This window comes from Lutjanus erythropterus, chromosome 20 (assembly GCF_056507025.1).
Source record: "Lutjanus erythropterus isolate fLutEry1 chromosome 20, fLutEry1.hap2, whole genome shotgun sequence".
In the NCBI taxonomy this organism is placed as follows: domain Eukaryota; kingdom Metazoa; phylum Chordata; class Actinopteri; order Lutjaniformes; family Lutjanidae; genus Lutjanus; species Lutjanus erythropterus.
Genome location: NC_139336.1, coordinates 11,746,052 through 11,774,049, shown reverse-complemented (window position 1 = coordinate 11,774,049; position 27,998 = coordinate 11,746,052). Strand labels below are relative to the sequence as shown.

Below are 27,998 nucleotides of genomic sequence, written 5' to 3'. Positions count from 1 at the left end.
CAGTATGATCACACATTTTTTGTCTGTCTTTGCTTTCTTTCTTTTCCTTTTTTCCTTTTTTGTTGCTAAATCTTTTACCATTTGCTTCCACACTAAGAGTTCCTGCTTTTCACTTAATGCTAATTCTGTCCTTATATGTGTGACATGGTGTTTTTCTTGTATTAACATAGCTCATCACATCACTCTGTTTCTTTCTTCTATAATTTATTCATTAGTAGTTGGCAGCTGTGCCTTTGCAGAGAAAAAAATCAGTCTTACAAAATTAGCTTGTGTCTATCTACCAGCAACATTACTTTTCATGGGAACTGTGAAAGAGCTCTTAACCTGTTCCTCATCAGTTGTGCACGTTGTGTGTTTTTATAATTGTTTTCTTGAAGTCCGTCTCAGTGGAGTTGAAACTTTTCATTTAAGAGAAAATCCTCTCTGCTTCTAAGCTCTCATATTGATAGCAGTGCTTGGTCAGGCTCAGGTCATCAAAAGGAGGATGTGTTCATTACTCACACAAAAGCTAATGCTCTATGTTTCAAGTTGGATGAATACTTTAAAAGCCTCTGGGACACTCCACCCATACAGATTTCTCTCTGTTTTGTTCTGTGCTTGCACATGTTTCCTTGTACTGTTGGACAAAATGGAGAATCTCTGCTCTCTTGTGTCCACAGACTTTACTCCGCCTGCGTGTGTTTTTCTTTTCTTTCTTTCTCTCGTTCTTTCTTTCTCCTCTTTCCCATTTCATATTTTTTACACATTTACTTGAAGAAGGTCACAATGAGATTAACATCTCTTTCTCAAGGGACAAAGCTGTCTGCCTGCTTTTATCTGTCTCTTATCTTCTCCATCTGTCTTTCATATTTTTAATCATTCACTCTATGAAGGTCATACTAGCAACAAAGATGTCTGTCTCTTTACTTCTGTCTGTGTCTGTATTTGCATTTGTGTGTGTGTGTTGTTGTGTGTTTTACCCGAATTGCTTTCATCCTCTGGTATTATATATTTGTACGTTATCCGCCAATAAGGTTGTAATTGCTGCTATCCATTTCCTATTGTAACAACATGTGTGTGTCTGGTTGAGAAAGGGTTTCATGTAGCTTAAGTGGCAGACCAGTGTGTTCCCTAGTGGGAGTGATCTAACAAAGACTGGTCATTCAATATCTTCTGAAAAGCATTTAATTGAATTCTCTCAATCTTTGTGTCTGTGTGTCTTTCTCAACGGACATGTACTCAAAAACACAACATTTAGACATGGCTTTTCATCAGCGACTGATGACTTTTCATCTTATGCCTCACCACGGTTCCCTCAAACACTCTCAGCGTCTGTCTTTGTCCTCACTACCTTCTCTCTCTATTAAATTAACTAAATGTCACCCTCATCCCACCTTTGACTATTTATTTTACTTTAGAGTGCACAGTCACCTTAAGAAAATATGGAGAGACAGATAAAAAACAAAAAAGGATGTTGAAAGTCAGTACATTAGAGGATGAGATATGCTGACTTATGAGTCAAGCTTCCAACGATCATGCAACTGAATAGCATCTTTCATTAGACCTTCCCTTTCTGCTCTTTCTTTTGACCTTGTCTTCCCTCATGTGTAAAGCCCCTTGCCCCCAATTAATAATGCAGGTTTTCTGTCAAATATTTGAATTCTCAAACCTAAAGGCGTATTCACATTATTGCAGAAAAACAGCTTTTGGGCGTTCCTCCTCCATTATTGTGTATGAGCTGTGTTGTGACGGCTCCACCGTGTGCGGAGCCAGGGTGCGGCAAAAGACTGAATTTGTTGAACTTTGAGCTGCACTGTGCTTTGCGGGACCATTGCTTGAAGTGAAAGTTGGATGAAAAAAGAATAACTTGTGTTATTCAGAACTGGCCTCCTATCAAAAACAACAAAAATTATATTTGCATAATGAAATTTCAGCAGATGCAGCCAAAACACGATTTAGGTGTCTGAAATGTGGGAATGTTCCAAAAGCCATCTTTTCCTACTGATTCCAATATCTGAACAGACACAAAGACCCTTGTTTGCTCTATAATGTAAATTCAAGATGTCAATTATCAGTAGTTATTTTCTCAGATTTTAGTTCTCGAACCAGTTTCGTTCAAGGTTCTTGGAACCTTAATGCTATCAAGCAAACCAGAAAAGTTTTGAGCGGAACCGTTGTAATCAATGATGTAGTCAACAGAGGGCGTTGCACATATCTACTTTGGTACCCATGGAAAACCTGCTATTTTTTGTTCAAGCTGGTAACCAATTTTTTGGGCTCAGAACCTATTTATTTTTGATGCAGATGCTCCAAATGGTTCAGAATTAGGTGCATGAAACGGGGCGTGGCCAGTTCCATGTTGGTGGAAAAAGCCTGTCAGAAAGTCTCCCTCCAGCGCTGCAGAAGCTATCATACATTTGTTTTCACAGACTGAGTAGTGCTCCCCGCGAGGAGTAAACTTGACCTTTATGTGTTAAATGGATGGGATGCCCCTTCGACTAATTGTTCTTTTTCACTTCACAGTCAAACCAGACCCCCCGGAGCGTGTGACGGCGACCCCGATTCGTTTCAATGCTCGAAGGCTGGAGGTATCCTGGCACAGTCCTGCCACCTGGCCGGACATCGACAGCTTCCCTCTGAAATACTTCCTTCGATACAGGCCACTCATCCGAGAGCAGTGGCAGCATGTGAGTACAGCTGCTGCGTGTGTGTGTGTGTGTGTGTATGAGAGAGAAACAGAGTTCACACAACCCTACAGTTTGCCATTTAAGCTCTATTAGTATTTCATGCAGATTTATTCACATCATTATTATCTATTTGATTTTCAAGCTGTCAGAATCCGGTGTAGAAAAAACTTTATACAGTGGAGCCACCAAATCACACTCCTGAGCTTCACTTAATAACTCCACACATGGACATTAATCACACATTGTTAAAAGGAGCTCACTGAATGGGAATTAGCTTATGCACTTAGTACAGCATAGCTTGTCTTGAAAAAATCTGGTTGACACATGTAATGACTCTGCCATAAGCCAAAAATAGTTATAAATGGTCAAGAGTGTTTGTCCAGACACATCTCCATTACTTAAAAGCTCTAAGTCAACATTGAAAAACACCTATATATGATGAAACACTGAGTATGATTCATTATTTTGTATTTCTCAAATCTCCGGTGAGCATGTCTCATTTTGTTTCTGGAAGTTCTACGGAAAGACTGGTCTTCCTCCGTACTACAGATTGAGTTTCACCTCATTGCAAAAGTGTTTCTCAAAGTGAAACAGCAAATTCTCTAGAAACAGAAGGGATTGTCTTTTAAAAAAAATAATCTTAGCTTATTTAGGCTGCTACAGAAATGAAACTTACATTACGTATATTTCAAAGATAAAGAGGATTAAAATTCTTTGTCCAGAGAGATACCACGGAGAACAGTTCGAAGTTATAAGTGAAATGGTCCGACCTGTAGACGTTTGAGTCTGATCCCTGGTCAGACAGACATAATCGCTCAGCTTCTTTGGTGTATGTTACTGTATCTGACTCTGTCTTGTGGGCTCAGTTCCCTCAGGGCTTCGTATAGTAAAAGCATATGTGTCCACTATAGGATTCCTGGGATGAAAGCTCCCTCTACCAAGGTCTTACATTGCAGCATTATTATCGTGCACGTCAATGGTCTGCAAAGGTGTTGTTCCAAGAACTTGGGTTACGGACCCTCACATGAAATCACACACACACATATATGAATTATAGACCAGTGCACATTCTCTCTTTTAAATTTTCTCTCATTCTTTCCATCTCTGTATATGTCCTGTAACAAGAGTCATTACCTCATATCAATATTTTCATCTTTTTCCTCCTGTTCTATCTCTGTTATCCCATCTTTCCTTTGTCTTTTTCTTTGTTTTTTAACGACTATAGAGAAGTTTACTCATGGTACTTTTTGTGTAATTTGTTCAGTATAATAATGTAGCAAAATATCAGTTTAGCCCATCATTTCCAAGCGCCTCAGTATGATTATTTAGCACCACTTGGCATTACCTGCGCAGTTCAGCCAAAGCTGAACTAAAGATGTAAATTCACCTGAGATGAGTAAACCCTCAAGACATCCTTGATTTTAATGCTCCTCCTAATTAGGCTACTTTCAGCCTCCTCACAGCAGTGAACTGGGGGCCTATTAACAAAAAATTAATTAAGCAAAAACAACAGGACACAGTAGAACTAAATTTGGTTATTCTTACAGTTCTCACAAAGATGTATGTACTCCGTTTATAAATGTTCATACGGTTACTGCTATGCACAAACCTTCAGTCACGTGATCCCACATGTAAAGACATGATGTTATTATCTGCACACATGCACATCCATTTTCTTTCTCCACATGTCACACTCCTCTCTGTCACGCACACACACCAGTTGGAACGAAGGAAGTTATAATAACACCTCAGATCTTTGTGGTATAAACCAATGATTAAACCTGACACACACTCTCAGTTCCCCTTCTTGCCCTCACCACTAATCAATCAATATGTGAACTGGTGCGTAACGCAAAAGGTGGGAAACCTTAAGTCAATATTTGGATTGGGTAAGAACACATCATTTAAAAATTACATAAATACAGTTGATGACAGCTGAAAACTAGCAGGGTTTTCCGTTCTTGCAGTGGTCTTTGATGAATGTCTCCATGGTCATGGTTTTAATTTTCATAGCAGTAAGTATGGTTTTTAGAAGCTCTGAACACATCACCACTGGACTTGTGAACACTTTGTGGTTGTATTTCTGCTCCGTTTGTTAGGTGTTAGTTAACAGCTAACAGAAAGGAGTCATTGATCTTTGTGTATGGAATTATTCTGAATTATTTAAACTGTCAAGATTATACCATCTATACTCAAGAATATTATCATATATTGGTAGGGTTTGGCAGTAATATATTACTGTAATATTTTTCCAGAAACAAGTATTGTACTGGATTACAATTTCCAAAACAGTAATTATGTTACAGTTACTATTTCAAGTAACTGCATTACTTTTTGAACTAGGAAGGTTATCTTTTGATGATGATGCACATGGCAAAAGCTAAATGAAGAATGGAGGATGAGGGAGAGAGGCGTACTTTCCACAGGTGCAAGTATTATCATTATTTTGAATTTGTTTGGCTCCTTGAGAGAAAATATGTGGTGATGGAATCTAATTTTAAGGCCACAGTCAGAGAGGCAGGCTTTGTTCCACCACCGCTGACAGCTGGACAGCTAACAACGAAAGCTTTCTGGGTGTTCAGTGGATGAGCAATTCAACTTTGGAGCACAACAAGGCCGCCAACAAGGTGCAAAAGTAATAAATTAGCAATAGTTATTAGTTTTGATACCATTTAATAAGTTAAGTTATTATACTTTTTAAAGGAGTGACATGTAAAAAAGTAATTTATTACACTTCTTGAGTGGTTGATTTGCCCAACACTGTTTATTGGAGCCTGGTGTTGTGCTTATTTACAGTTGTTCCCTTAGCTTGTTTGATGTGTGATTAAAGCGCTAATTACTTTTCACATCTGCATAGCCATGAGGGTCTGCGATGTACAATACATTTTGTCATCTGTCTATGTCTGTGAGGGTCCCACACACACTGACAAGCATGCATAATCTTGTCCATGCACAGCTATGGAGACACCCTGATCCCATCTTTCATGCTATGCGCCATATTAGTTGAAAAATCAGGTTAATGATGTTGGGGATTGGACCCCTGAAACTTGTTTGTTGGAGAATTGACCACTTCATGTTACTGTAGTGTGGCACAGAACATGGAGCCTTAAATTGGATTTAAACTCTTTACTTGCAGAATGGAAATATTACAAATTGAACAAACAGTACAGCATAGTGGTCTGTAGTTTTTGAAATAAAGCACAAGCAAACAAGTGCATGCATATCTGCACAGTAATATAGGGCATTCTAGCTTGGCTAGTCAGTTAGCATAAAACTTAGCAAGGCTAATTTCTAAAGAGTTTAGTCCCTGAAACAAATTTTTGCATACATTTCAGCAGTACAATAAATACAATTAATCTACAGTGTAACATCATGAAATACAGAGAGAATTGAGTAAGAAACAAAGCAGTAATATTTGAATGTACATCGTCAGTGACTTTTGCATTACTAATGAGACTGGAAACATGAAAACCAGTGCCAGGGGACGTCGCCTCTCTGTGCCAGAATCCATTCCAAATGCAAATAGCATCTTGTGTGGATGAGCTCAGTTGTTCTTCACTTAATCTACCTTATAAGACTTGTGGACAGACTTGCTTGTTTGGATGACCGTCCTAAATAAAAACAGTAACTTCAGGTTGCTTTGTGAGGCAGCTGGATTTGTGATCACGCTTTAATTTATGTGCTGGAAGCAGAACCACAGCAGTTCAGACCAATTAGCATCCCATGAAGAACTACATATAGCTTTGAATGTGGTTTAGGTGTGGCGACTAAGTGTTTGTTTGAAAACAACAATGGCAGCTCATAAGAGGTTGGCGTATATGCTACTATGGCATCAATTATACCGAAGAATATTTCTTCATTGGAAGAAGAGAAAAGAACAGTGCTGAAGGCTTTGTTTGATAGAAAATAGGTTTTTGCTGTTCTCCTGAATGGCTCCAGCAAGATTTTGACTGTCATATTGTTCATTCACCTGACTGGTTAAAGTTAACCCACAATAGATGGTGATAGACCGATGATATATCCAATCAACGGCCAAGTATTTTTCAGATGTGCCTACCCTTTTCCAAGCACTTTCCAGTGACCACTTCTCAGATGGTTCGATGTAACAAACTAGTTTGTACATCAGGTTAGTACTGCCCATTACAGCTCTATAATTGTTAGCCGGTCTATTCTTTCTGAATACCCTGCACAGACCGGAAGAAACCTAGCATATCATTGCCTGTATAGTTACATATGGACATGTAATGATTCCACAGCAAGAGCAGACAACATCAGCACTGTGTACAGAACAATTTCTTTTGGTTATGGCAGCTGGTCACCAACTGCGGCCATTTAAGCTGATCATGGCTGAATACACCGTAAATTGCATGTTTACTGATCAACTATAGGAGCACACTGTTGTAGAAAACATTTGGGTTTGAAACTATCAGGCCGTGACATAAATCATTAAGCAGCGTTTAATGAGGTTGCCAAAATAAGATACACTGTTTATTGGCCCCATATATACTTAATTAATTATAGCCTCGGAGGTTGAATACTAATTAAAGTGGTTAGCGTTGCTGAGGAATTTACCTTTAATGTGGTTAGACTGCAGAGCTGGGTGAGAATGGTTTTCACATGTAACATTTTGAAATGTGTTTTGAGTCAGAAATGAAAGCAGTGGTGTGATCGGCTTGATCTTTAGAGGAAACCATCCATCCTCCTGAGGAATGAAGGGATGACTAGCCCAGATACTTAGAGTGATGGAGATTCAGACAGAAGGAGGAAAATGGGGGAAAGTTTTGAAGTAGAGATGAATGGAGTGCATCCGAGAAGGGAAAAAAATTTAATGGATAGCAGACTCTAGTAGATAGAAGAGAAAGAAGCAGTATATATAAATGAGATTGACATTCACGGATACATGAGAGCATTTGGACAAAGGTGATTGTCAAAAGGACTGTGCTTATTGCATTTGAACAAGACTTTATGTTAAATAAAGCGTATAAGCCAGAGACTACATTATTTTATTATAAAAACTGAAAGAAGAATGGATTGTTGGAAATTGCTGTATGGAGAGGAACATGATTAAATGTATGGAGTGACGTCGGCCTCAAATACACAGATAAATGGATGGAAGCATAAGAGACATGATGCACAAGGGAGCACCGGAGGCTACTTTGAAGGTGAAGTTTTATAAGCTATCAGTTGCAAGGTGTTTCACGTTGAATTTTCCAGGAAAGAAAAGAGAGAGGAATGACAGGACCTTCTGGAATATGTTAAGCCATAAAATAGATGGGGATATAAAGAGAGGAGAAGACTGAAATATGACCATTGGCACAATGTAGATGTTTACCTGTAAGTAACTGGCATGACAACAGATAGAAACAGATCGGTCATAATATTGAGTTACTGAATGATTTGCAAACTGACATATTGATTTTCAGCCATGATTTGCAGACTGATGTATTGATTTTTAGCCATATCTTCCAGCTTGAAAAGATAAGATTTTATGATGATCCTGAACATGAAATTCAGTCTTAAATGCCCCTAAAGCCCCATATTTGATCACATAAAAGAAAGACAGCTAGTAACATTGACATGAACATTGTATACTTGTAAAGGAGGTGCACCAGCGCCTGTTCTTTTAAAGAATAACAAAACTACTTCAGAATGGGCATTGCTGTAAGGTCTATTTATTGAGTTGTTTTTTACTTTTACATTCTTGCCAGATACGGTATCCCTACAGCCAAAGCAGGAGTGTGCCTTTTCCTTCGATGTGTATTCCTGATCTATGTTTCCATTAATGCTGTGTATTGATTTGCGTGGAATTGCGTGTGTGAGCACTGCACACAAGGCAGGCAGGTTTTAGCGATCAGAGCAATAAAGTGGCAGGAAATATACAGTGAATGCTCAGTTTGCATGAATAAACAGGGCCCTCACTACCCAAGAAGCTTTTGTGTCTCACTTCCAAGCTTCTGGGTAAAAGTTAAGGGACAGTCATTGGAATTAAGCCTCTCTGGACAGAGCCAGGCAGCACTTCACTCTGTGCCTAGCCTTGCATTTATGTGCGTATTGTTGAAAAAAATAGACTTGAAACATAAATAAACACTTCAGGTCACGGTTACGCCTGTGAGATGCTGCTGCATAGATTAAAATGAGCGTGTTTCTGTGGTGTGAGACATACCAGTTAAAAATGCATCTGACTCACTTGTGGGTGAGACAGGAGGTTAGGCTGGACACTGGCATCTTGGCGTGCGTCACTGCTTGTTGACAGACTGTACATCTACTCATCGTGTTATACCACAGTCACATTTCCTACATCAGCGCTCCAGAAAAATGGCAATTTCATCACATTTGGTTGCCAGGATAGGCGTATCCCAGGCACTATAGCTTGTACTTCTGTCTTCAGTCCAGTTTGTGCTATAGGCTTCAGTTGAAGCAAATCAAATGAAGCAAATCTATATGCCACTGTCCCTGTTTTGCTTTAAGTGAGTAACCAGAAAGTCTAATTTGGTCCTACCCTGATCATCCACTCTATAAAGACAATGATGTCTTTCTTTTAGACTGCAGCTTCAAACTAAATATCACATGATGGGACAGTCTCTTGTCATTAAGTAGGGTTCTTGTTGTTCTTTACACTTCATGTGATGTCTGTGTCATAATCTGTAATTGAGAGCTAATTATCAAAGATGCAAAAGAATCACCACATGAGAATCCATCTCTATGCCTGTAAATGTTCAGTGAATTGTTCCGTTTCCCATGGCCTTGTGCTGCATTGTTTCCACCCGACCCTCATGCTCCCTTCACTGAGACATGAACTCAAACTCTCACTGCAATTAAAGCAATGGTCCAGTAACTGTGATAAGAACAATTTCAGATTGCTCAATATTCTCTTCGTGGTATGAAACTGCATCTGCTACGCTGTAATTGCCCTTTGGGGATGATGCTGAACTCCAGTCGACTGAAAACGCGCACATTTCCATGCAGACACTCTCATGCACGGAAACACATGCACATGCACTTACTGATGCATATACACTCTTTTATGCTGGTACGCATACAGATGAATACACATGTGCACACAAGCACGCTTACACACATACATGTTCTTGTTCTTCTAATTACAAAGATTAATAAACATGCAAATGTTATTCAAGCGCTCTACATGCATATGCATGAGTATACATGTGTAAACAAAGAGCACACACACAGATTATCACATTCATCACATACACAAATAGCACACTACAAAATTTCTCAGTAACATTTTATTTAAAGGAGTATGCATGAGACTATCATGGCACATGACACCTGTAATGAATATGAAGGAGTCTTTATGAGTCCTTGAATGTTTATGATTGCTGTCATTAAATGGAATGACAACTTGACATTAATCAAGCCAATGATGTCTTTGTTAGGACATCTTGACATTGACCAAAAATAAAAATGTCTTCCCTCTCATCTCTGCTGAGAGTCACATGTACACAGTACCGATCCTGACACTTTTGAAGAGGCCCACACCATGTAGCTAGTAAGCTGACTCTGGCCAGACTGGGGTATCTGAACACGATCAACAAACAGACCCTCAGAGAAAAACAGTGGCTTGTTTGCCAGCAGGGAAAATAGTACTTAAGTTGTCTTCTTGCTGGGTTTGGCTGCTGGCACACCAAGCTGAGGCAGCTAATTTAGCAGCTAGCCCCACAGCTAACCTGGGCTAACAAGCTAACGCCAGCAGTAATTCAGCAGATAGTGGATAGCCTACTTTAGCAACAAGTAAACTAGCTGAACACTATCTGTCCAACAGGTAAATCACCTTGCTACTGTAGTCTGTCATCAAAATGACTTAATATAATTTAGCGACATCTTCATGACAAGTCCAAATAGTATCACTTAAGTTGAAAATATCCATGGCACACTTATGAAGGTCTTATGACAGCTAGTCACAAAACCAGCTGCATATGACAGTATAATGTATTGTTGAAACATAGAGGTAAACGGTTTCTTTAAGCTTGATAATGTCAAGTTGTCATGACAAAAACATTGACAGGTTATGTTGTCTTGGTTAACAATAAGTTGTCATTTTTGTCTTCATTAATTTCAAGTTGCCATAACAATGGCATTGGCCTGATTAATGTCAAGTTCTCATAGCAAAGACATCTCAAACAATGCCAACTATGCATTTAAATTGACATAACTGACTGAGTGACATTTGTGACAACAGTCATAAACATTGATAAAGACTCCTTCATGTTCAAGACAGGTGTCAAGACATGGTTATGACAATGTCATGACAGTCTTATGCACAATGTTTCAAATGTGAAGGAAAAATATTCAAAGAAGTTGATTTGTATTGGAAATATACTGAAATAATCTTGCTATGCTGGAAGATTTTTCAGCTGTTTTAAGAGACTATGTCTTTTAAGGCTAAAATTTTCTGTCGAGTTGATTATGTTTTTATGCAGTGCATACACAGACTCACACTGTATGTGCATATGATTGCCCACCTACAAGCTTTCCATGCACTCTCACACCCACACATACTGTATATATACACGACAGGGGGCAGAAAAGTACAAATGTTGAAATGTTCATGATGTAAGAGACACGAAAAGAGGCACAATAAGTGAAGCAGCTGGAGCAGAGCAGGGAGGTGGACTTAAAATTCTTCCTGCTTTAATCTGTGTCCGCTTGGCCAACACAGCTTAGCCTTTCATTCATTTATTTATCCCACATTTTTCCTCCTTTGTCCTTCTGTTTGACACGCCGCATCCTCCCTCTCCCATCCATCTCCCTGGTCCTCCCCCACTTCACTTTCTCTGTCGCTTTTTCTCCCTCTTATCATTTTTTTCTCCCTTTTTTTCTGCATCCCTCCTTCTTTCTCCTCTCCCCTCATGTCTTATTTCTTCGTCAGTATCACTTCACCATCCCATCGCTCTTCTTTTCTACCACCAACACACTGTCTTTCTCTCTCCATCCATGTCATAATGGTCTTCGTTTGTTTGCCAAAAGTCACTCTCATCCTGCGAGCACTTAGATGAATCAATAATGAAGCAGGAGTGTGTGTGTGTGCGTGCATGCATGTGTGTTTAATGGTAAGTAGATATACTGTGCGTGATTGTGCATGTGTGTGCTGTGTAATTTTCTGTGCATGCTCCTTTTCTTGTCTGATTGTATACATTTTTCATGGTTGGGTGTGTAGTGTGTAACTAAGTGCATACGTGTTGTGTTTTTGTGAGTAACATTGTTATCATGGCAAAGGAAAAGCAGAGATTGACACTGAATAAGAGGTTTTTCAACTCAATCTGACACTGAACGTCATGAAAGCTAAACAGCACCTCTGATTCCCTCCTTTTCATCTTTTTCTCTCCTCTGACTCCTCCCTATTATTCCTATACCTCCTTGTTTCCTTTTCACCTTCCCATCCTGCTCTACCACCAGCTACCACTTTTCCCTCTCTCTGCAATCCCAGATTTCTCCATCACCCACTCATTCATCCATTCATCCATTCATCCATCCTTCCATCCTTGCATTAAGCCAGCTATCTAACCATCCGTCCCTCAAGCCATCCATTTGTATCTATGGGTGCACATGATAAATGTTTAGACCTTGTTTGGGGAAAACATCCCATCTAAAGGACACTGCAACAGACAGATCATTTATCAAACCCCATCTTTCTAACACACACACACACGCACATAGGACAGATTCAGTCCTGTCACACATGAAAGTCACCATCATTTAGCTCTGCTGTCAAAATACATTAAAGTTGAACTATTTTCTTTACATTTACACAGAAATACATGAGATACATACTGGAGATCTGTTTTGACTTGGGCCGGCCTTTACATTGGGCTTACAAACACTGTGCAGTCTTTTTGTTTTTGTTTTCTGACAACACAACGAGAACACCGCTTTTTAACTTTAAGCAATGCGAACAAGCACAGGAGTGAACAGATTGTTTCAGTTTTTCCCAGTCTTCAACAATATAATCTGCTCCACGACTCGGTGCACAGGCTATGCAACACGTTACTTGTTTGAAAAAACGTTCGATGTGGCTCTGTTTTTGTGGAATTTTTTGCACTTGCTTCGACTACTTCTTTGGTGGAAACAGATGCTGATATCCTTGATGTTTCTGTTACCCCTCAAGTCAGCAGTCAACAGGGATGACTAGAGACTAATTTAACGTTAGGACATTGAGAAGCAGATCTGATCCACAGCAGCCTTTTTATAGGAATGTCCTTAAAAAAAGACAAGGTTTTGAAGGAAAACATGCAGCTGTGAAGAGTTACAAGCAAGTAAACTGTCCCCCAATTATGTAGAAACACTTACAAAACACATAAGAAAATGACGTTACTTACGAATAACTAACTTTATTTATACTTTATTTACTCAACTGCAGAGGGAGAAATCACAAGCAGTGCTGCTGCAGCTCTGCTCGTTGAACATCTGGACAAGTTTTGCCCCTCTATCCTCTCAAGTTCCCTCGCTCATTGTATATTAGGAAGCGGTGCAAACTAATTTAAGAGATATATGAGAAAAGACCAAAACCAGTAGGAGAAAATATAAAAAGAAAGAATGAGGCAGACAGCAAGACCAACATGGAGGGAGTTGCTCTTTCTGTTGAACACCATTATATGAAAGGTTTCATATGAACTCTCATATACGAGTGTGTTTCCCAGATTGCAGTTGGGATATTTCGCTGTTTTCTATTTGTGATGCTTTGAAGGTCTTACTCTGGAGGGGTGAAAGAAGATGAATGGGGCCACTGCCCTCTCCTCTGCCTCTATTGATTTCTATATCACCATGTCAATCCTTAGGCTGCCATACACACTCATCTGTTATGAGATGTCAGGACACACATGCGCACGCTGTATGGACCTCATCTTGGGGGCTTGTGTCTCATGGCCAATAAAGGTCTGATAGAATGAACATTGCAGTTTCACCAAGTCACCAAAGCTTGTAAGATTTGTCAAACAAGGCCGATTTTTTTTTCACCTAGAAAAACATCAACATATGAATCACAGAACAGATTTTAAAGCAGTCCCTTCAAGTCTAACCATATAGATTGTGTTCATTGTGTGAACTTGGAACTGAACATTTTGCCTTGGAAAAATTGTCAGTATTTGTTGTCTTTACCATGGTCAAAGTGCATCCAATATTCCACTTTTTTCAGGCACATTAGAAAAAGATGTACTAACTTTCATTTTCTTTTTTTGCCCAAAGGCAACAACTTCTGATGAGCCTTGCCAGCTGCCATTGGGCAGCACAGCTCTCTTTAGAGACCTGTGGTTCAGCTGGCGTACAGCAGTTTTACCACTCACCATCTTCTGTCAGCTTCAGCCTTATCATGCATCATTCTGTGGGCAGCAACACGAGGGGGACTTAAAAAATGTCCATCTGGTGATTTGAGTGAGAGGCTGGTTATTCGATCTGAGGCTTTCCGACAAATGATTCAAATAAGGAGGCAACTTTAGAGAGTCTTTAGCAGAAATAATCGTGGTGATTTTGCTCAGCAGCTGTACAGATATTATACAATGCTCATTGTAACTAGCTGTTTTCTTTTGTGTATTTTAATTTGTGTGCATTTTTCTTTTATCTAGCTTTCAAAGGTTTATCATTTGTCTTATGGGTTTGATTATGTGACAAAATAGCACATGATTTAACACCCACTAAGAAGTCCTGGATGTCAGATTTTTTGTTCAGCACTTGAACACAGCATAATATTCAGAGCTTTCAAAAGTAGCAGTAAAAATCACAGATTTAAATAATTTTCTGTCTGAGTCGAATCAACTGATCCAAAGACAATTTGTACATCAAATTTCAGACTAATGTATTCTAATAGTATACAGCGAGCCAAGTCAATTGCTAGAGCTAAATTATCATAAAATGAAGCATTGACCAGCTGACAGTATGTCAGGCGGAGACGTGGTAGAGGGCAGAAGGTTTCGTCCAGCAGTTTGAAAGTCTAAGCAGAGTACAGGCTGGGCAGGTCGCCAAGGAAATTAGCAGGTTTTTTTTTTTCTTTTCATTTATATTATATTTTTTATTTGCTCAATAAACTGTGTAGCTGAATGAAAGGGAGATCAGATTATATGGTTTTTGGTACAGCATGTTTACTATACATTTTTCACCTTAAAGTGAGTGCACAGGTAAAAAAACAAAGTTTCATTTGCTCATATACCATTGTTAGCGATGCCAGCAGGGGGCAACTCCAGGGGTTGCACATAGAAATCACATTTTGTGTACCCTTATGGCAAAATGACCCTCTTTCTCACTTTATTTTGGACCTCAGTAAACAGTTTTTAATGTGTTTATGGTCTAAATTGCTAGTGTCCAGTCTTCTCCAATATAGCATGAGGGTTCTAGTGACAAGTCACTATTAGTGTGTTTGTCCAGTTCAATGCACAGGGCTCATTAAACGCAACTGTCAAACTAGACTAGGATCAGGACCTATTACTACATGGTCTATTTTTCACCTAAAATGCTTGCAGAAACATATTTTAGTGTACTTTTTGACTGTAATCAGAGAAATATTGCAACTAGGGCTCAGTTTCCAGTGGATCCTCACAAAACTCAGATAAACCAAAAATATAGACATGGACATGGATGAAGATTCTATTACAACATTGGCTGTTTCTGGCTTAAAATGTATTTAGAAACACACTGTATCATAGTGTACTGTTTAGTTGTAATACGAGAAAGATTGAGACCTGGTAGACTGCCATTATTCCTGCTTACAAGCTAGTTGTGGTATGTCACCCACCAGTTCCACGCTCTCGTCAATACATAATTCCAAGTTCGAGATTCCAAAACGGTACTCCACAGACCAATGAATGATGTCACGGTTTGTTCACACTTGGTCGTTACAGGAGGGGAAGAAGGAAGAAGAGGATAAATGCAGATTTAAATCTTATCTTTCATGACATGTTCATGTCTGACATTTTTGACGTGCTGCCATGACAGAAACCAGAGTTAATGTTGAGACATCTGCACTGCTGTACTTGAAAACCACCAAATGCTCTTTAAGGGTGCGAGGTGTAGTTTGGGATTTTCGATCGGCCAGGGGGGGTTTAGCTTCGTTTTACAGTAATAGCTGCTATGGCAATTGGGGCTTCACAGAGGGAAATACTGTCTAAGAAATTACCCCTGGATTTGGCGTTTCTGTGTGTGTCTGGCGTGTGTGTGTGTGTGCTCAAATGGGAGGAGTGTGCAGCGGAAAAATGGGAGCTGTCAGTCAACCTAATGAGACCAACCTTCTCAGTGCGCACACACACACACACACATACACACACAGAGCGCCATCGGGCCAGTGGAAGTGCCATATAATTGGGTTTCCTTTCCAGGACAACAGACATGCTCACTGGATTAGATCTGACCACCGACGCCAATTCTCTCCATGTCTCCCTCTCTCTGCTTTTCCCTTCTCTTTTTTGCCTTTCTCTGTGTCTTTTTTGCATCTCTCTGTTTTTTCTCTTTTCTCAGCCTCTTCATTTTCTCCTGGTCCTGCGTCTGTCTACTCTTACTCTACTCTTTATCTAGTTGTCCTTTTTTTCCCCCAATTGTTCAGCTCATCTCATTGTCCTTTCCACCTCTGACCTCTTCCCTATCCATAACACGTGTGTCCAGAGATCATATATATGACAAGATGAATGATAGCAAGTGTTATCCTGCTGATACAAGTTATAATGAAAATACTTAATGTAATTTTGCTGGACTCCTATGACTTACTGTTGGTGGTTATCCTAGTTGGAGTCCCTTCCGTTCTTTTAATTTCCCCACCATCATGGTAAATGTATATTTGATAAGATGAGATGAAACTCACCCTGCTGATCCAATAGGGAACATTATTTGAAGTTTTTGCCACAGTAAACACAAGTACGAGATCGAATAATGATTAAAGAAGGCACAAGAAGGAGACTTATAGGAGGAATGAGACCCAAAAAAAAAGAGAGCGGAGAGGAGAGGAGAAGAAAGGGAAAGAAAAGGGAAAAAAGGATGTGTGAAAAGTAAAGGGTCACTTCTTTTTCTCACAGTTCCTTATGCAATCCCTGAGGAATGTTCACATCTCCTCTCTCTGCCCCTCACATTGTCTGGATTTGTGTAGAGGCTCTTGGGGAGTGTGTAGCATGTGTGTGTGTGTATTGTAGCACTAAGCTCTGTGTGCGAGTGAATTCTCTTCACTCAAGCTTCTCCTCCTCATCTTCCTCACTCCCTCAGTCTTTTTTTTTTTTTTTTTGAGTCTGGGTAAGTGTTGTATCTTGGCCCTATACCAGAATATGTTGAAATAACACATTGTTACCACATTGTACCGTCCATCTCGTATATTTTTCACTTTATCCATTTCAGAAATAAAATATTGAGTAGTCTCTACAGTGTGTTCTTTCTACAAAGCACACTGTCTCAAATAAGTAATCAGTCACTGAAATATTAACAAACAAAACAAAACAAAAACATGATGTCTGGAAAGAATGTTGTGTACAGCATTTTTATTCTCATTTAATGAATGCTTGAATTATGTATATTCAGTCACTAAACAAGTGAATTCAGCTGTCAGTAGCAGTCCTTCACAAAATAAAACAAAATAATCGCCATGTAATATCACATATCATCACAGTCCGGTGTTGTATTTTTTCTTGCATTATTAGATATATTGTTCCAGCCATAGTCCACAGTGTATTGACAGTTTTTTTCCATATGAAGTTCGCTGATCCAGAGAGTCTTGCTCCATTGTCCTTACTGTCACTGTCTGCCTACAGATAAAACTCAGTGCCTGTGTGTCAAAGGCATCATATGGGATTGATAAGCTAAAAGAGGAGGCAGCTTTTAAGGAGTGTGTTTACAACGTGACGCCTCTTCAGAAAATAACACCTGGAATGCTTTCAACATCAGTTTGATGATATCTAAGAGAACATCTGTTGTGACTCCCTTGCACATACTGTATCATCAGTGATCTTCAAAGAGTCACTCTTATGGAGCCCCAAAGGGTTCAATATTAAGTAAATAAATACAAAGTAAATAATCACCTGAATAAATTGTATAAAACGTAAAAATGAAACAATAACATAGGAAGTTATAAAACATAATTTATTATGATTATTTTTTTGTTTCATCATTATTAATTTTATATTAACTTAGATGAAGCTTAGAAAATATTATAGGAAGAATATGCAGGATTTGTCACTTCCTGTGTGTAAATGCACCAGAAATATAGCTGAATGTCTCATTCCCAGGTGGGTTCAGTTTGTAAAGCATCCTGAACTTAAGAAAATAGTGAGAGAATAGGACACTACCACAAACTACTAGTGGATCATAAGTGATGATTAATAATGTTTCTAAGAGTCTATACATTGTTTTTAGGAAGATCCTGCACAGTTTGCAACTTTTTAGTTGTGTTGTCACCACCCTCTCACCTATCAGCCTATGACATTTCCCTGGCCCCTTAATGACAAGGGCTAAACTCCTACCAGATTTAGCCAGTTAGCACGTGTTAGCTCGAGCAACAATGTCAAAGTTGTAGTCCTTTTTCACAGCAGCCATTTGGACATGAAATAGAAATGTAAACACATGTGTTACCAATGACACTGACTAAGGTTGTTTTCTATTCAGGCCAAACTTGTCTTCACTTGTTATTTTATATCAACACGGCTACTGTGAAAGCTGTGTCTTCTTCTTCTTCTTCTTCTACAAACTATCTATTTTTAGCACAATAAGAAGGCTGGCTAACGAGCAATGTGGAGTTGTGAGTTTGGTTTATTAGTCAGCAGTGAACAGCCAGCTTGTGTTGGTTAAAGTAACCGTAGTGAAAGACTGTTAAGCTAAATAAAGGCAGAGGTTTGATTACTGTGTCTGTGTTCTGTGTTTACCCACTAAACAGTTGGTTGATCAGAATTAGTTTGGCAATGTTGTTGCTCTAGCTAAGGGAGTTAGCTGGCTAGCTTTGATAGTGGTTGCTGAATCTCAAGCCAAGTCAAATGTTTATTCAACAGCTGCAGTTTTAAGACTCCTCTTTAATCTTAAAACTGCAGTCTCTGTGGTTCAGGGGTTTTTTTTACTGTAAAGTTGTGCTGTGGTTTAGGGAGGAAGCTACAATGAATTAGCATTTTCATGCACGTTCAAAGCAGTTAGTAATCCAGGTGTGCTGCTTCTCATGCGGATCCCTGCAATAATACCAGACCAACATATTGTGTCCTCTGGTTCATTGTCAAACATTCATGCTCACATATGCTGTTTACAGTGAACAGGCATATGGTGTTTATGCATGAAATGAGGACATTTCTCCAGAGGGAGGACATTTAGTGATCATTATTTTTAAAATAGACCATTTTGCAGTCGATCCATTTGGGTAGAACCTTCATTATTATCATTATCATATTATATCTTTACTGTCTATTTACACTGAGTCAATGGGACATGATTATGGTAAAGTAAATATTTGGGTGTTAGGAGTGGCAATGTATTCATGTGTATGTGCATGAGTATGTGTGTATAGATGAGTCACACATATTCAGATGCATGCACACAACTTTACAACTTTGAACAACTTGGTATACAATACATTAGCCTTATAGACTCAGAGAAACATAAATACACACGCACACGTGCAGAGCAGCAAGTAAATATACTTCACCACTGCTGCCACAACACGCAGGCTTGGTCTTGCACTGCAAATGATCTGACAGTGTTTTTTGGCAGCCTCTCCAAAATGCATCTCGTCCTTCCATCTATCTATCTCCCCTCTACCCTCCCTCCCTCCCTCCAGTACGTGATATTAAGTGCTGCTCTCACGGCTCCCTGTTTAGCCACTTGGCAACGCAGCAACACATCCATCTCTCTGGAAATGTTTATCTGAAAGCTGTTTACTCCATATAGGCTACTCCCCCTCATATATTCACGTACATGTGTGCACACACGCACAGGCACACACGCGCAGCTCTAGTTGAGCCTTGCAAACACAAACAAACAACACAACAATGCAAAAGACAAGTACAAACATGAGTGTAAACATGTGCGTACAGAAGAAACACAAACACAAATGCAGGGAGGCATAGTTTCCCAAAACTGGGGGCTTTAAGTTTCTCAGTCATATTAAAGGAGAAATCTGTGATATATTTACTGTAATAATTCATAAATTGACCATTATGTGCCATCAGAAATTAAGGAAACATGCTAAAATGAAATATTTGCTTGTCTGACAATAACATTCCAGCCTCCTCCTTTGAGATTTCTAACAATTTGTATTATTGTTTGTCTAGTAATGCCAAATGTTCGCTGAATGAGTTAGTGTCTGTTTATGAATTGTAAGAAATCATTATTTATCTTTTGGAAGGAGTAGATGTTTATTACAGTTAAATTGAGCAATATGTTAATGGAGCGTGGCAGGCACTAAATTACAACTCCAGAGTGAGTATTTTCAGAGTGACCTAGCTTTATATTGATGATTGACGGGTTATAAACAGCTGATCAACTTACAGTGCAGAACCTGACGTGGCTTGTTGTCAGATAATAATGTTGTGCTCATCTTAGACAGTGTTCCTGCAGCCTGCCTGAGCTTCCTCGAGTCTGGGGAGGAGTTGACGGGGGAAACAACGTGCTTCAAGTATAGATTGCATATTAAATAGGTTCAACTTCTTTAATAAATTGTTTATGGCTCCTGCTCATTTTTGGACACACAACTGTTACATATTGCTCCTTTAAATGCAAGCACACATACACACACACACTCACGCACACGCGAAAGATTTACTGGAATTAAACAGATGCATGTGTATGGCTGAACGTTCACAAGCCCTCACATCATAGACATTAGTATGCAAACACACACACACACACACACACACACACACACACACTAGAGTGAGGAAGGAATGCTGATAGAAGCTATGGTTGGATACGCTGGTTGGACGACATATAAACAGTGGAAGATTTAGCCTCAAAAGGCTGTACACAAGTCTGTTAACACACACATGTACACACACCATATATACTAAAGTATATCTAGACAGCACTCAGCAGGAACATGCAACATGCACACATGCTCGGATGACGTTGTTATTGCATTCCACTAATGAAATTAAGCCTGTAAATGTAGCGCTCGGTTAGGCAGATAAAGGCCGAACTTCCTTCCAAACAGAGGGCACAGGGGGCGAGAGACAAAGAATTAGAGCAGATAGAGAGAGGCTGCGAAGATCAAGGCAAGGCTGAAAAACAGAAGGGTCAACTTTACAGAGAGGGTGAGCGATGAGAGGGAGATTACAGGAAGACAGAGGAAGCGCAGACGCTGGGGATGTATGAGGGGGTTATTTGTCAGATCGACTCCAGATTTGCACATCCTGAAGAACTAAAAGGGAAACTCCAATCAGAGGCTCGGTTACGGCTGGTGGTTGGCAAAAATTATATGGTGGTGTGAGGGGGTTTTGATCAAATCACAGACTGTTCTGAGCTGTTTAAAGGACAGCTCTGCTTTATTATAACGTAGGTCTTCTTATGGTAATTCTGGCCATCATTTCCATCAGTGACACATCATTTTCTAGAGAAATCAAAGGTGAATAGTAAAAGTATCACTCAAACTGCCAGGTTTGAACAACCATCTATTCCTGTTTCAACTTTGATCTACAGTATGTGTGCACTTTATCTATGCAGCAAGGGGTATAATGGACATTTTAAGTGCTCTCAGATTTGATTTTACTTCCAAATTAAGCTGTTTTTGCATTTGTGTGCACAGTGATATATACAGACTCAGAATGAACAAAATCTGGAAGATGTTCCTGGTGACTAATTTTCCTATCAATTAAACAGAAATTTAAATTCATGGTAGTCGATTAGTCTAAAAAATGGGGAAAAAAATGTCAATGTAAATCAAATGCTTATTAGCAAATTGGAGTATGTGTGTACATTTACTGTATTGGCCAACCAATACAATAAATAGAGTGTCTGTTAAGTTAGTACAGTATGTGATTTCAGATAACCTCTAGCTCCAGAATCAGTACAAATCACCTTGGTGTTTATGTGTGCGCTCGTGTGTTTTGTTGCACCGGGAGCCTGCAGAAGGCAACATGTCACTAAATCATTTAATTCGACTTCAGGAGTAGAAAAGGCAGCTCCCTTCTTCTCCCTATTTTTCCTTCAGTCTGTCAGAGACAGGCCAAAGGCAAACAAACACACACACACACACACATACGCACACACAACACTAACCGTAAATTACAGAGAGGCAGCAAATCATTCTCTCATGCACTCCCCGGTGACTCAAACATTTAGTTCATTCTCTGTTGCGCTCTGCAAATTAAAGTGTGCACAAAAGGCTTTCAAATGTTGGCATGCATTATATTGTGTTATGAAATTATGTGGCATTGATGCCAAAGCTTTCTGGTATAATCATCAATTATGCCTGGTATTTTGCATGCGCGTCTGAGTGTTGGTATGTGTGGAGTGTAAAGCCTGCAGGGGCATCGAGGTTCAATCAATTCAACAGTGAAACGTAAAACACCGTGAGGATAAAGCAACAAAGTTGACCTATGCGCAGAATAATGATGAAAGGTGTATTGTAAATAAATGAGCGCTGAATAAAAATTGTATTCTGTATGGCACAGCTGAATCTACCCTTCATAAAACATTAAAGACTCAGGCTAGGATCGCTATACTGAGCACATAATTTATGGGTAGAGCAATATGGGTAGAACTTTCAGCCCAAAAGTTGACTTAGGACCTCATAACTGCCTGTTTTAGCTGAGAAGCTTCATAATTCATCATGTTGGGACATTTCATATCCCTGGGGCCATACAGCCCATTCAAGACTACGTGTATAGCTTCAAAAATACATCAGTTTCATTCCTAAATCAGGTCCTTTTGTTAACTACTTCAAGAATAGATTTCAACAATAAAATAGACTGTAACTCAATGACCATTTACTGAAGTGTGACCCAAACTGACCCCTGCTCTCCTCCGTTGGCTGTTCAGGTAGAGTTATCGGACAGCACCTCCCACACCATCACCGATGCCTATGCTGGAAAGGAGTACATCATCCAGGTAACATCTCCTGTCTTGCCATTTTTTACCCATCTGATCATTTTTATATTTGTCATTTGTATAACCCAAAATCACAATTTGCCTCAGTGGACTTTACAATCTGAACAATGTGCAGCACCCCTTGTCCTGTTAACCCTCAAAAGAGTAAGGAAAAACTCCCCAAAAACCCTTTTAACAGGGAAAAAATAGAAGAACCCTCAGGGAGAGCCAGAGAAGAGGGATCCCACCTCCCAATGTTACTTTATCTGTAAAGGTATTAAGGAACCAGTGTTTCTTCTAAAGCTGCAGCCTCAAAAAATAGCCCTTAGTCTTCCCAAAATATTTCACCTGAGGGGTAAAACATGAAAATTATTAGATGAATACACTACTTGTTGTTTACTGACTAGTTTCTGCTGTCTTTTTGTTCAACAGGTTGCTGCCAAGGACACAGAGATTGGAACATGGAGTGACTGGAGTGTTGCTGTCCATGCTACACCCTGGATTGAAGATCCTCTGCCAATCACTTCCACAACTGAGGTGGACTTTCCTACCGGTAGGTTACTCAATCCTTACCCTGTGGGTAACATGTGTGCACCAAATTCCAGAGAAATCCATCCAACAGTTGTGAAGACATTTCAGTCAGAATACGTCAAAGGAGCACCAGATCATCAGGATATATTGTCTTGGAATCATGAATATGAGGAGTAAATTGTGTGCCAATCCATCTATTAGATTTTGAGATATGTCACTGGACAAGTTTAAACTTTGACTTCCTGGTGACATCAGAGGAAAAGTCACCGTTCAAGTCAGCATTGTTCATCTGCTCGGCACCATGGATGTGTGTACAAAATGTCAATCACTGAGACATTTCATTCTCGACCAAAGTGGCGGACTAACCGACCAACCAACAAACGTTGTCTTCCCACTGTTAATGAGGCTGAAAGTTCATGGTAGACAAATCAAATTTTAAAAAAAGAAAAAAGGTAACTGCACTTAATAACTGAGCTGTGCTTTCCATGAGTACTATAATTACCCAAATATACAAGTTGACTAGTTCTAGAAAGAAAGCATGACTACATGTATGTAGAAATATTACAGTAGTATTTCTATAATGTTTGTGTTTTATTAGCCTTGTAGTCCATCGGCTGGAGAAATCATTGTGACGATAATATAGTATTCCTATAATGTTTTTAACATTGTTCCTTGTGCCCACAGCTGTCACACAGTAAATTTCCTGAACCAGTTAGGTATGAAATTAAGTCTGGTTAATAACTTTCTTTATCATTAAATTGCATACACTATAAGCGTTTGATAGCCCTGAACTTTTATCGCAGCTTAAGCTATAAGATCCAGCAGCCTCCAGACAAATCAACACACATCAACCTGAGCGCTTGAACTTCGCCTCGGGGAAAAACTGTGCCTTCTTTTTCAAAATGCTCACGTCTCTCCTGCACCATCAAATTGGCTCACTTACAGTATAGAAACACTGTACTTTCTGGGTTTTTTGAAGCGTGAGAAATAATGACTTAACATTAAATTCCTTGTAGAGTGCCATATTTTGTGTGTCACCCTGACACACACACACACACACACACACACACACACACACACACACACACACACACACACACACACACACACACACTCACACACATAAACACAAGGACAAATACTCTCTGTGGGAATTATCTAGTCGACAGCCCTTCAGCATGTGGCAGAGATCAAGGATGGCTCGCTTGTCAAATCGAAATCTCTCAACGCACTGATGATCCCTGAACAATAAGACATCCATGCCAGCTCCCAACACTCCTCTGTTCAGATCTCTCCAACAACGCCGGAATAGCAAAGCACAAATGGCAGGACACATTTTGAATTCTGAATACAACTGGACAAAATTTGAAGTGTATCTGGCCCATTTACACTTAGTAAATAGCAGTATTGCAGTGATCCTGCAAATGTAGGGAGGGTTTATCTACATCAACACCAGTAGCATATTAGGCTATCAGAGCTTTCTACAAAATACTGTATCTAAAAATGTTTTGTGTGTGGTTACAAGCTGCAAGTGATAAGACCATTCAAATCTGTGTCACCTCTTTTTGGGACATGAGCTGTGGTCTTTGTACCTTTGCACCTTAACCACACCCTACAGTGATGTCACAGTGTACTGACCACACCTTAAGTATGCGACGGCATCATTGCAACAACCATCCAATCACTGACAGTTTGATTGCTCTTTGAATTTCCTTTGAATTATTAAAAAAAATCCTCAGATAATCTCACTGGACTTGATACAGCTGTCAGCTGATGTATGTATCCTGCAGAGGCAAAAACATGTGCATGTGAAAATAGTCGAGGCATACATCTGAGGTCAGTAGTATTAATATGTCCAATATTTAAAAGCTGTCAAACAAGTGTCATAAGAAACCACTTCCTCCACAGAGAAGAAGCTTGCTCTTTACATGTTGTAGGCCAAATCTAACCACTAACCATGAAATGAATTGCACAATGAAATAACTTTAACAGAATAGTTAAAGGAAAGCACTGGATAGCACCACACTATATAATATCCAGTATAAACAGGAGTGTCATTTGCACTGAAATTTCCATACTTACTAAAATCTATCAAACTAGGAAATACATTTGTTCTTTTTATTGCCATCTGTTTAACCTAATTCATCTAATCTGGTTTTACAGGGCATTATGTGCCGGACTATTTCTTGGCCGTGAGCAATAACTTCCTGGAGTCTCCGCTGGGTGCCTGGCAACCCCACAATGACGGCAAGACTCCAGGAAGTAATTGCACCTTGCCAAGAAATAGTTCAGCGGATAACCCAACATAAGACTGCTACTTGTCGTTTTCACACTTCACATTTTGTAGGGATTAAAACAAAACAAGATATAACATGTTACTTAGTGGGCTTTAGTGATGCTGGTAGGAAGACTATGTTACCTCAGAACAGAGCCAGGCTAGCTCTTTATGTCCAGTCTCTAAGCTACACAAAGCTTTATGTTCTACAGACACATCAGACAGTCATATCAGTTGTCTCCTCCAGCTTTTGTCAAGAAAGAAAATACACTTGTTTTCCAAATGTCCCCACTTAAGACTGCTACTCATTGTTTTTACACTCGGATTTTGTTGGAATTAAACAACTGATATATAACATGTTATTCAGAAAGTTTCAGAGGTGCTGGCAGGTGGATTGTGTTAACTTTGGTCAGAGCCAGACTAGTTGTTTACATTCTTTATGCTAAGCTAAGCTAACAGGCTGCTGGCTGTCACTGTATATTGACTGGGCACATGCAAGAATGGTATCAATCCTCTCATCTCAATCTTGGTGAGCAAGCAAATGAGCTTATTTCCCAAAATGTCAGACTATTCCCTTTATATACCACATGGGGAAATGCTATGCTCACACCAACACAGGTCTTACAGACTGCCTGCTGACATGTGGATTTTGCGTTAAAGGCCACATACAGGCTGCCCTGACTCTCTGATTGGTGGAGGTTGTTGGGCTCTACAATGCAGAATAAAAACCTTCTTGCACCTCCTCTGTATGTTTTTGCAACAATGTGTACTTAAATACCAGGTCTCTACTAGTGTAAAATCAGATTTTCAGTATTCGGTATAGTTAGTGAATGAATAACACTGAACATTTACAGAGCTTTCATTTGTATTATATCTGGAAAGCATTTTGGTTGAACAGCCCTTGGCATCATTGTGCCCCCTCAATCCTGAATCCAAACCCACTCATAAAGTCACTTGCGTAAACTGTTGATGTATCAACAGTGAAATGTGAATTTTGTTTCAAGCAGGTTAGAGAAGAAGAGATCTGTCCTTAAACTGTGACTTACTGACGATATGGGCCCAATCAGAAATATTTCTAAGAAAAACTTCTCTCTGTCTACCTGTCTTTCTCTCCATCCCTCTGCCCCGACCATTGACATTTCTCGACTGTTTTGCAGTACAACAGAGACTCCTGTTGGTCACCAGCGGCACTGCACACTGATCATCACGCAGTCAGCACCGACTGAACTCTTTCCTGCATGCCTAGAAACACACAAAAAACACATGCTAAATAGCACACACAGAACATGCAGCCTGCTCTAACACTTCCTCGCACTCACAGACACACATGAACAGTACTACACACTCATACGCTGTACCTCCCTCTGATAGCATACTGAGTACATACACACACACACACACACACACACACACAGACAAACACTGAGTCAGTACACAGTGTATTATTCTTGTTCTCGGGGAAAGAACAGGAGGTTATTGGGATTCTCCTCATGCTTCTTCTCGATCCAGCTGCGGCTTCTCTGCTTCCCTTCTCTCTCTCTCCTTGTCCTGTTCTCTCTTTTGCCCTCCCTTTCTCTTTTGCTTCTAGATCTCTCTTTCTCCTTTTCAGTCGTTTTCTCTCCCATTTCCTCTCACTTCTCTCTATTGATCACTCACTCTTTCTCATACCTTTCGTCATCTCGCCCTTTGTACCCATCTCTTTATCTGGCCTTCTGCCACCTTCTTTGTAGATGTTACTTGCTGGATGCCTGATTGCATCTGTGTAGCGGCTGTGTGCAGCTAAAACCACTTTGTTAATATCAACGAAGTGACTTTTAAAGTGGGTATTTCCATTAATCTGTTTTCATGTAATGCTGCCACAACAACAGTTGCATTCATCTTCTTCGCCAGGGAACCAAAAAAACAAAGAAAATAGAGCAAAGGGGGCGAGGGTGTAGGTAACCATAACACCATTTGTTCAAGAATAGGACAGGAGCCCTTGCTGCATGTTGCAGCCCAAAACAGCAGCTGATAAATACACTCAAAATCATATAAAGTACAAATGCCATCTAATGTTGCAAGCAGCAATCAGTTACTGTTAGAGTTACTGTTATTCAATTAATTATGTAGTCATGTCATGTATTAAATATTTTTGCACATAAAGAAGTTTTAAGAACTTTTAAGTTTTAGTTTTTTAAAACTTTGTTTATTGGGTTTTTACACAGACCATAGTTAAACAAATGAGCATACTGTGCACATGTTCATACAGTTCGACTAACTTGTCTCCAGTGGTTGTAAAATAACAGTTTGAAAAAAGAAAAATCAAAGAATGGGAAGGTCACCAACATACCTGGAGATACTTTAACAGAAAAGGAGACAAAAGGAACAAAAAAGTAACACATCAGGACGTTGTGTAAAGGGCAGTTCACTGCAGGTATTTATAAATTCAAATTATTATCTAATATTTGACCGAATAACTGGAGAGTGGCAAGGGTGACAAACAGGCTACAGGGTTCAGTGGCTGTTGCAAAAAGTAAGGGGCTCAAAGGACAACCCTGTCTAGT

General features: G+C 39.6%; 1 protein-coding gene across 3 annotated transcripts in view; it reads left to right on the top strand.

Annotated features, from left to right (window-relative positions):
- Nucleotides 1-27,998, top strand: part of cntfr (ciliary neurotrophic factor receptor) — a 282,491-nt gene that overhangs the window by 246,590 nt on the left and 7,903 nt on the right. For all 3 annotated transcript variants that reach the window (XM_084746326.1, XM_084746325.1, XM_084746324.1), the window contains 3 exons: nt 2,503-2,666; nt 22,602-22,670; nt 23,082-23,202. In XM_084746326.1, coding sequence (XP_084602452.1) covers nt 2,503-2,666; nt 22,602-22,670; nt 23,082-23,202 — 354 coding nt within the window. The remainder of the gene's footprint in view (nt 1-2,502; nt 2,667-22,601; nt 22,671-23,081; nt 23,203-27,998) is intronic.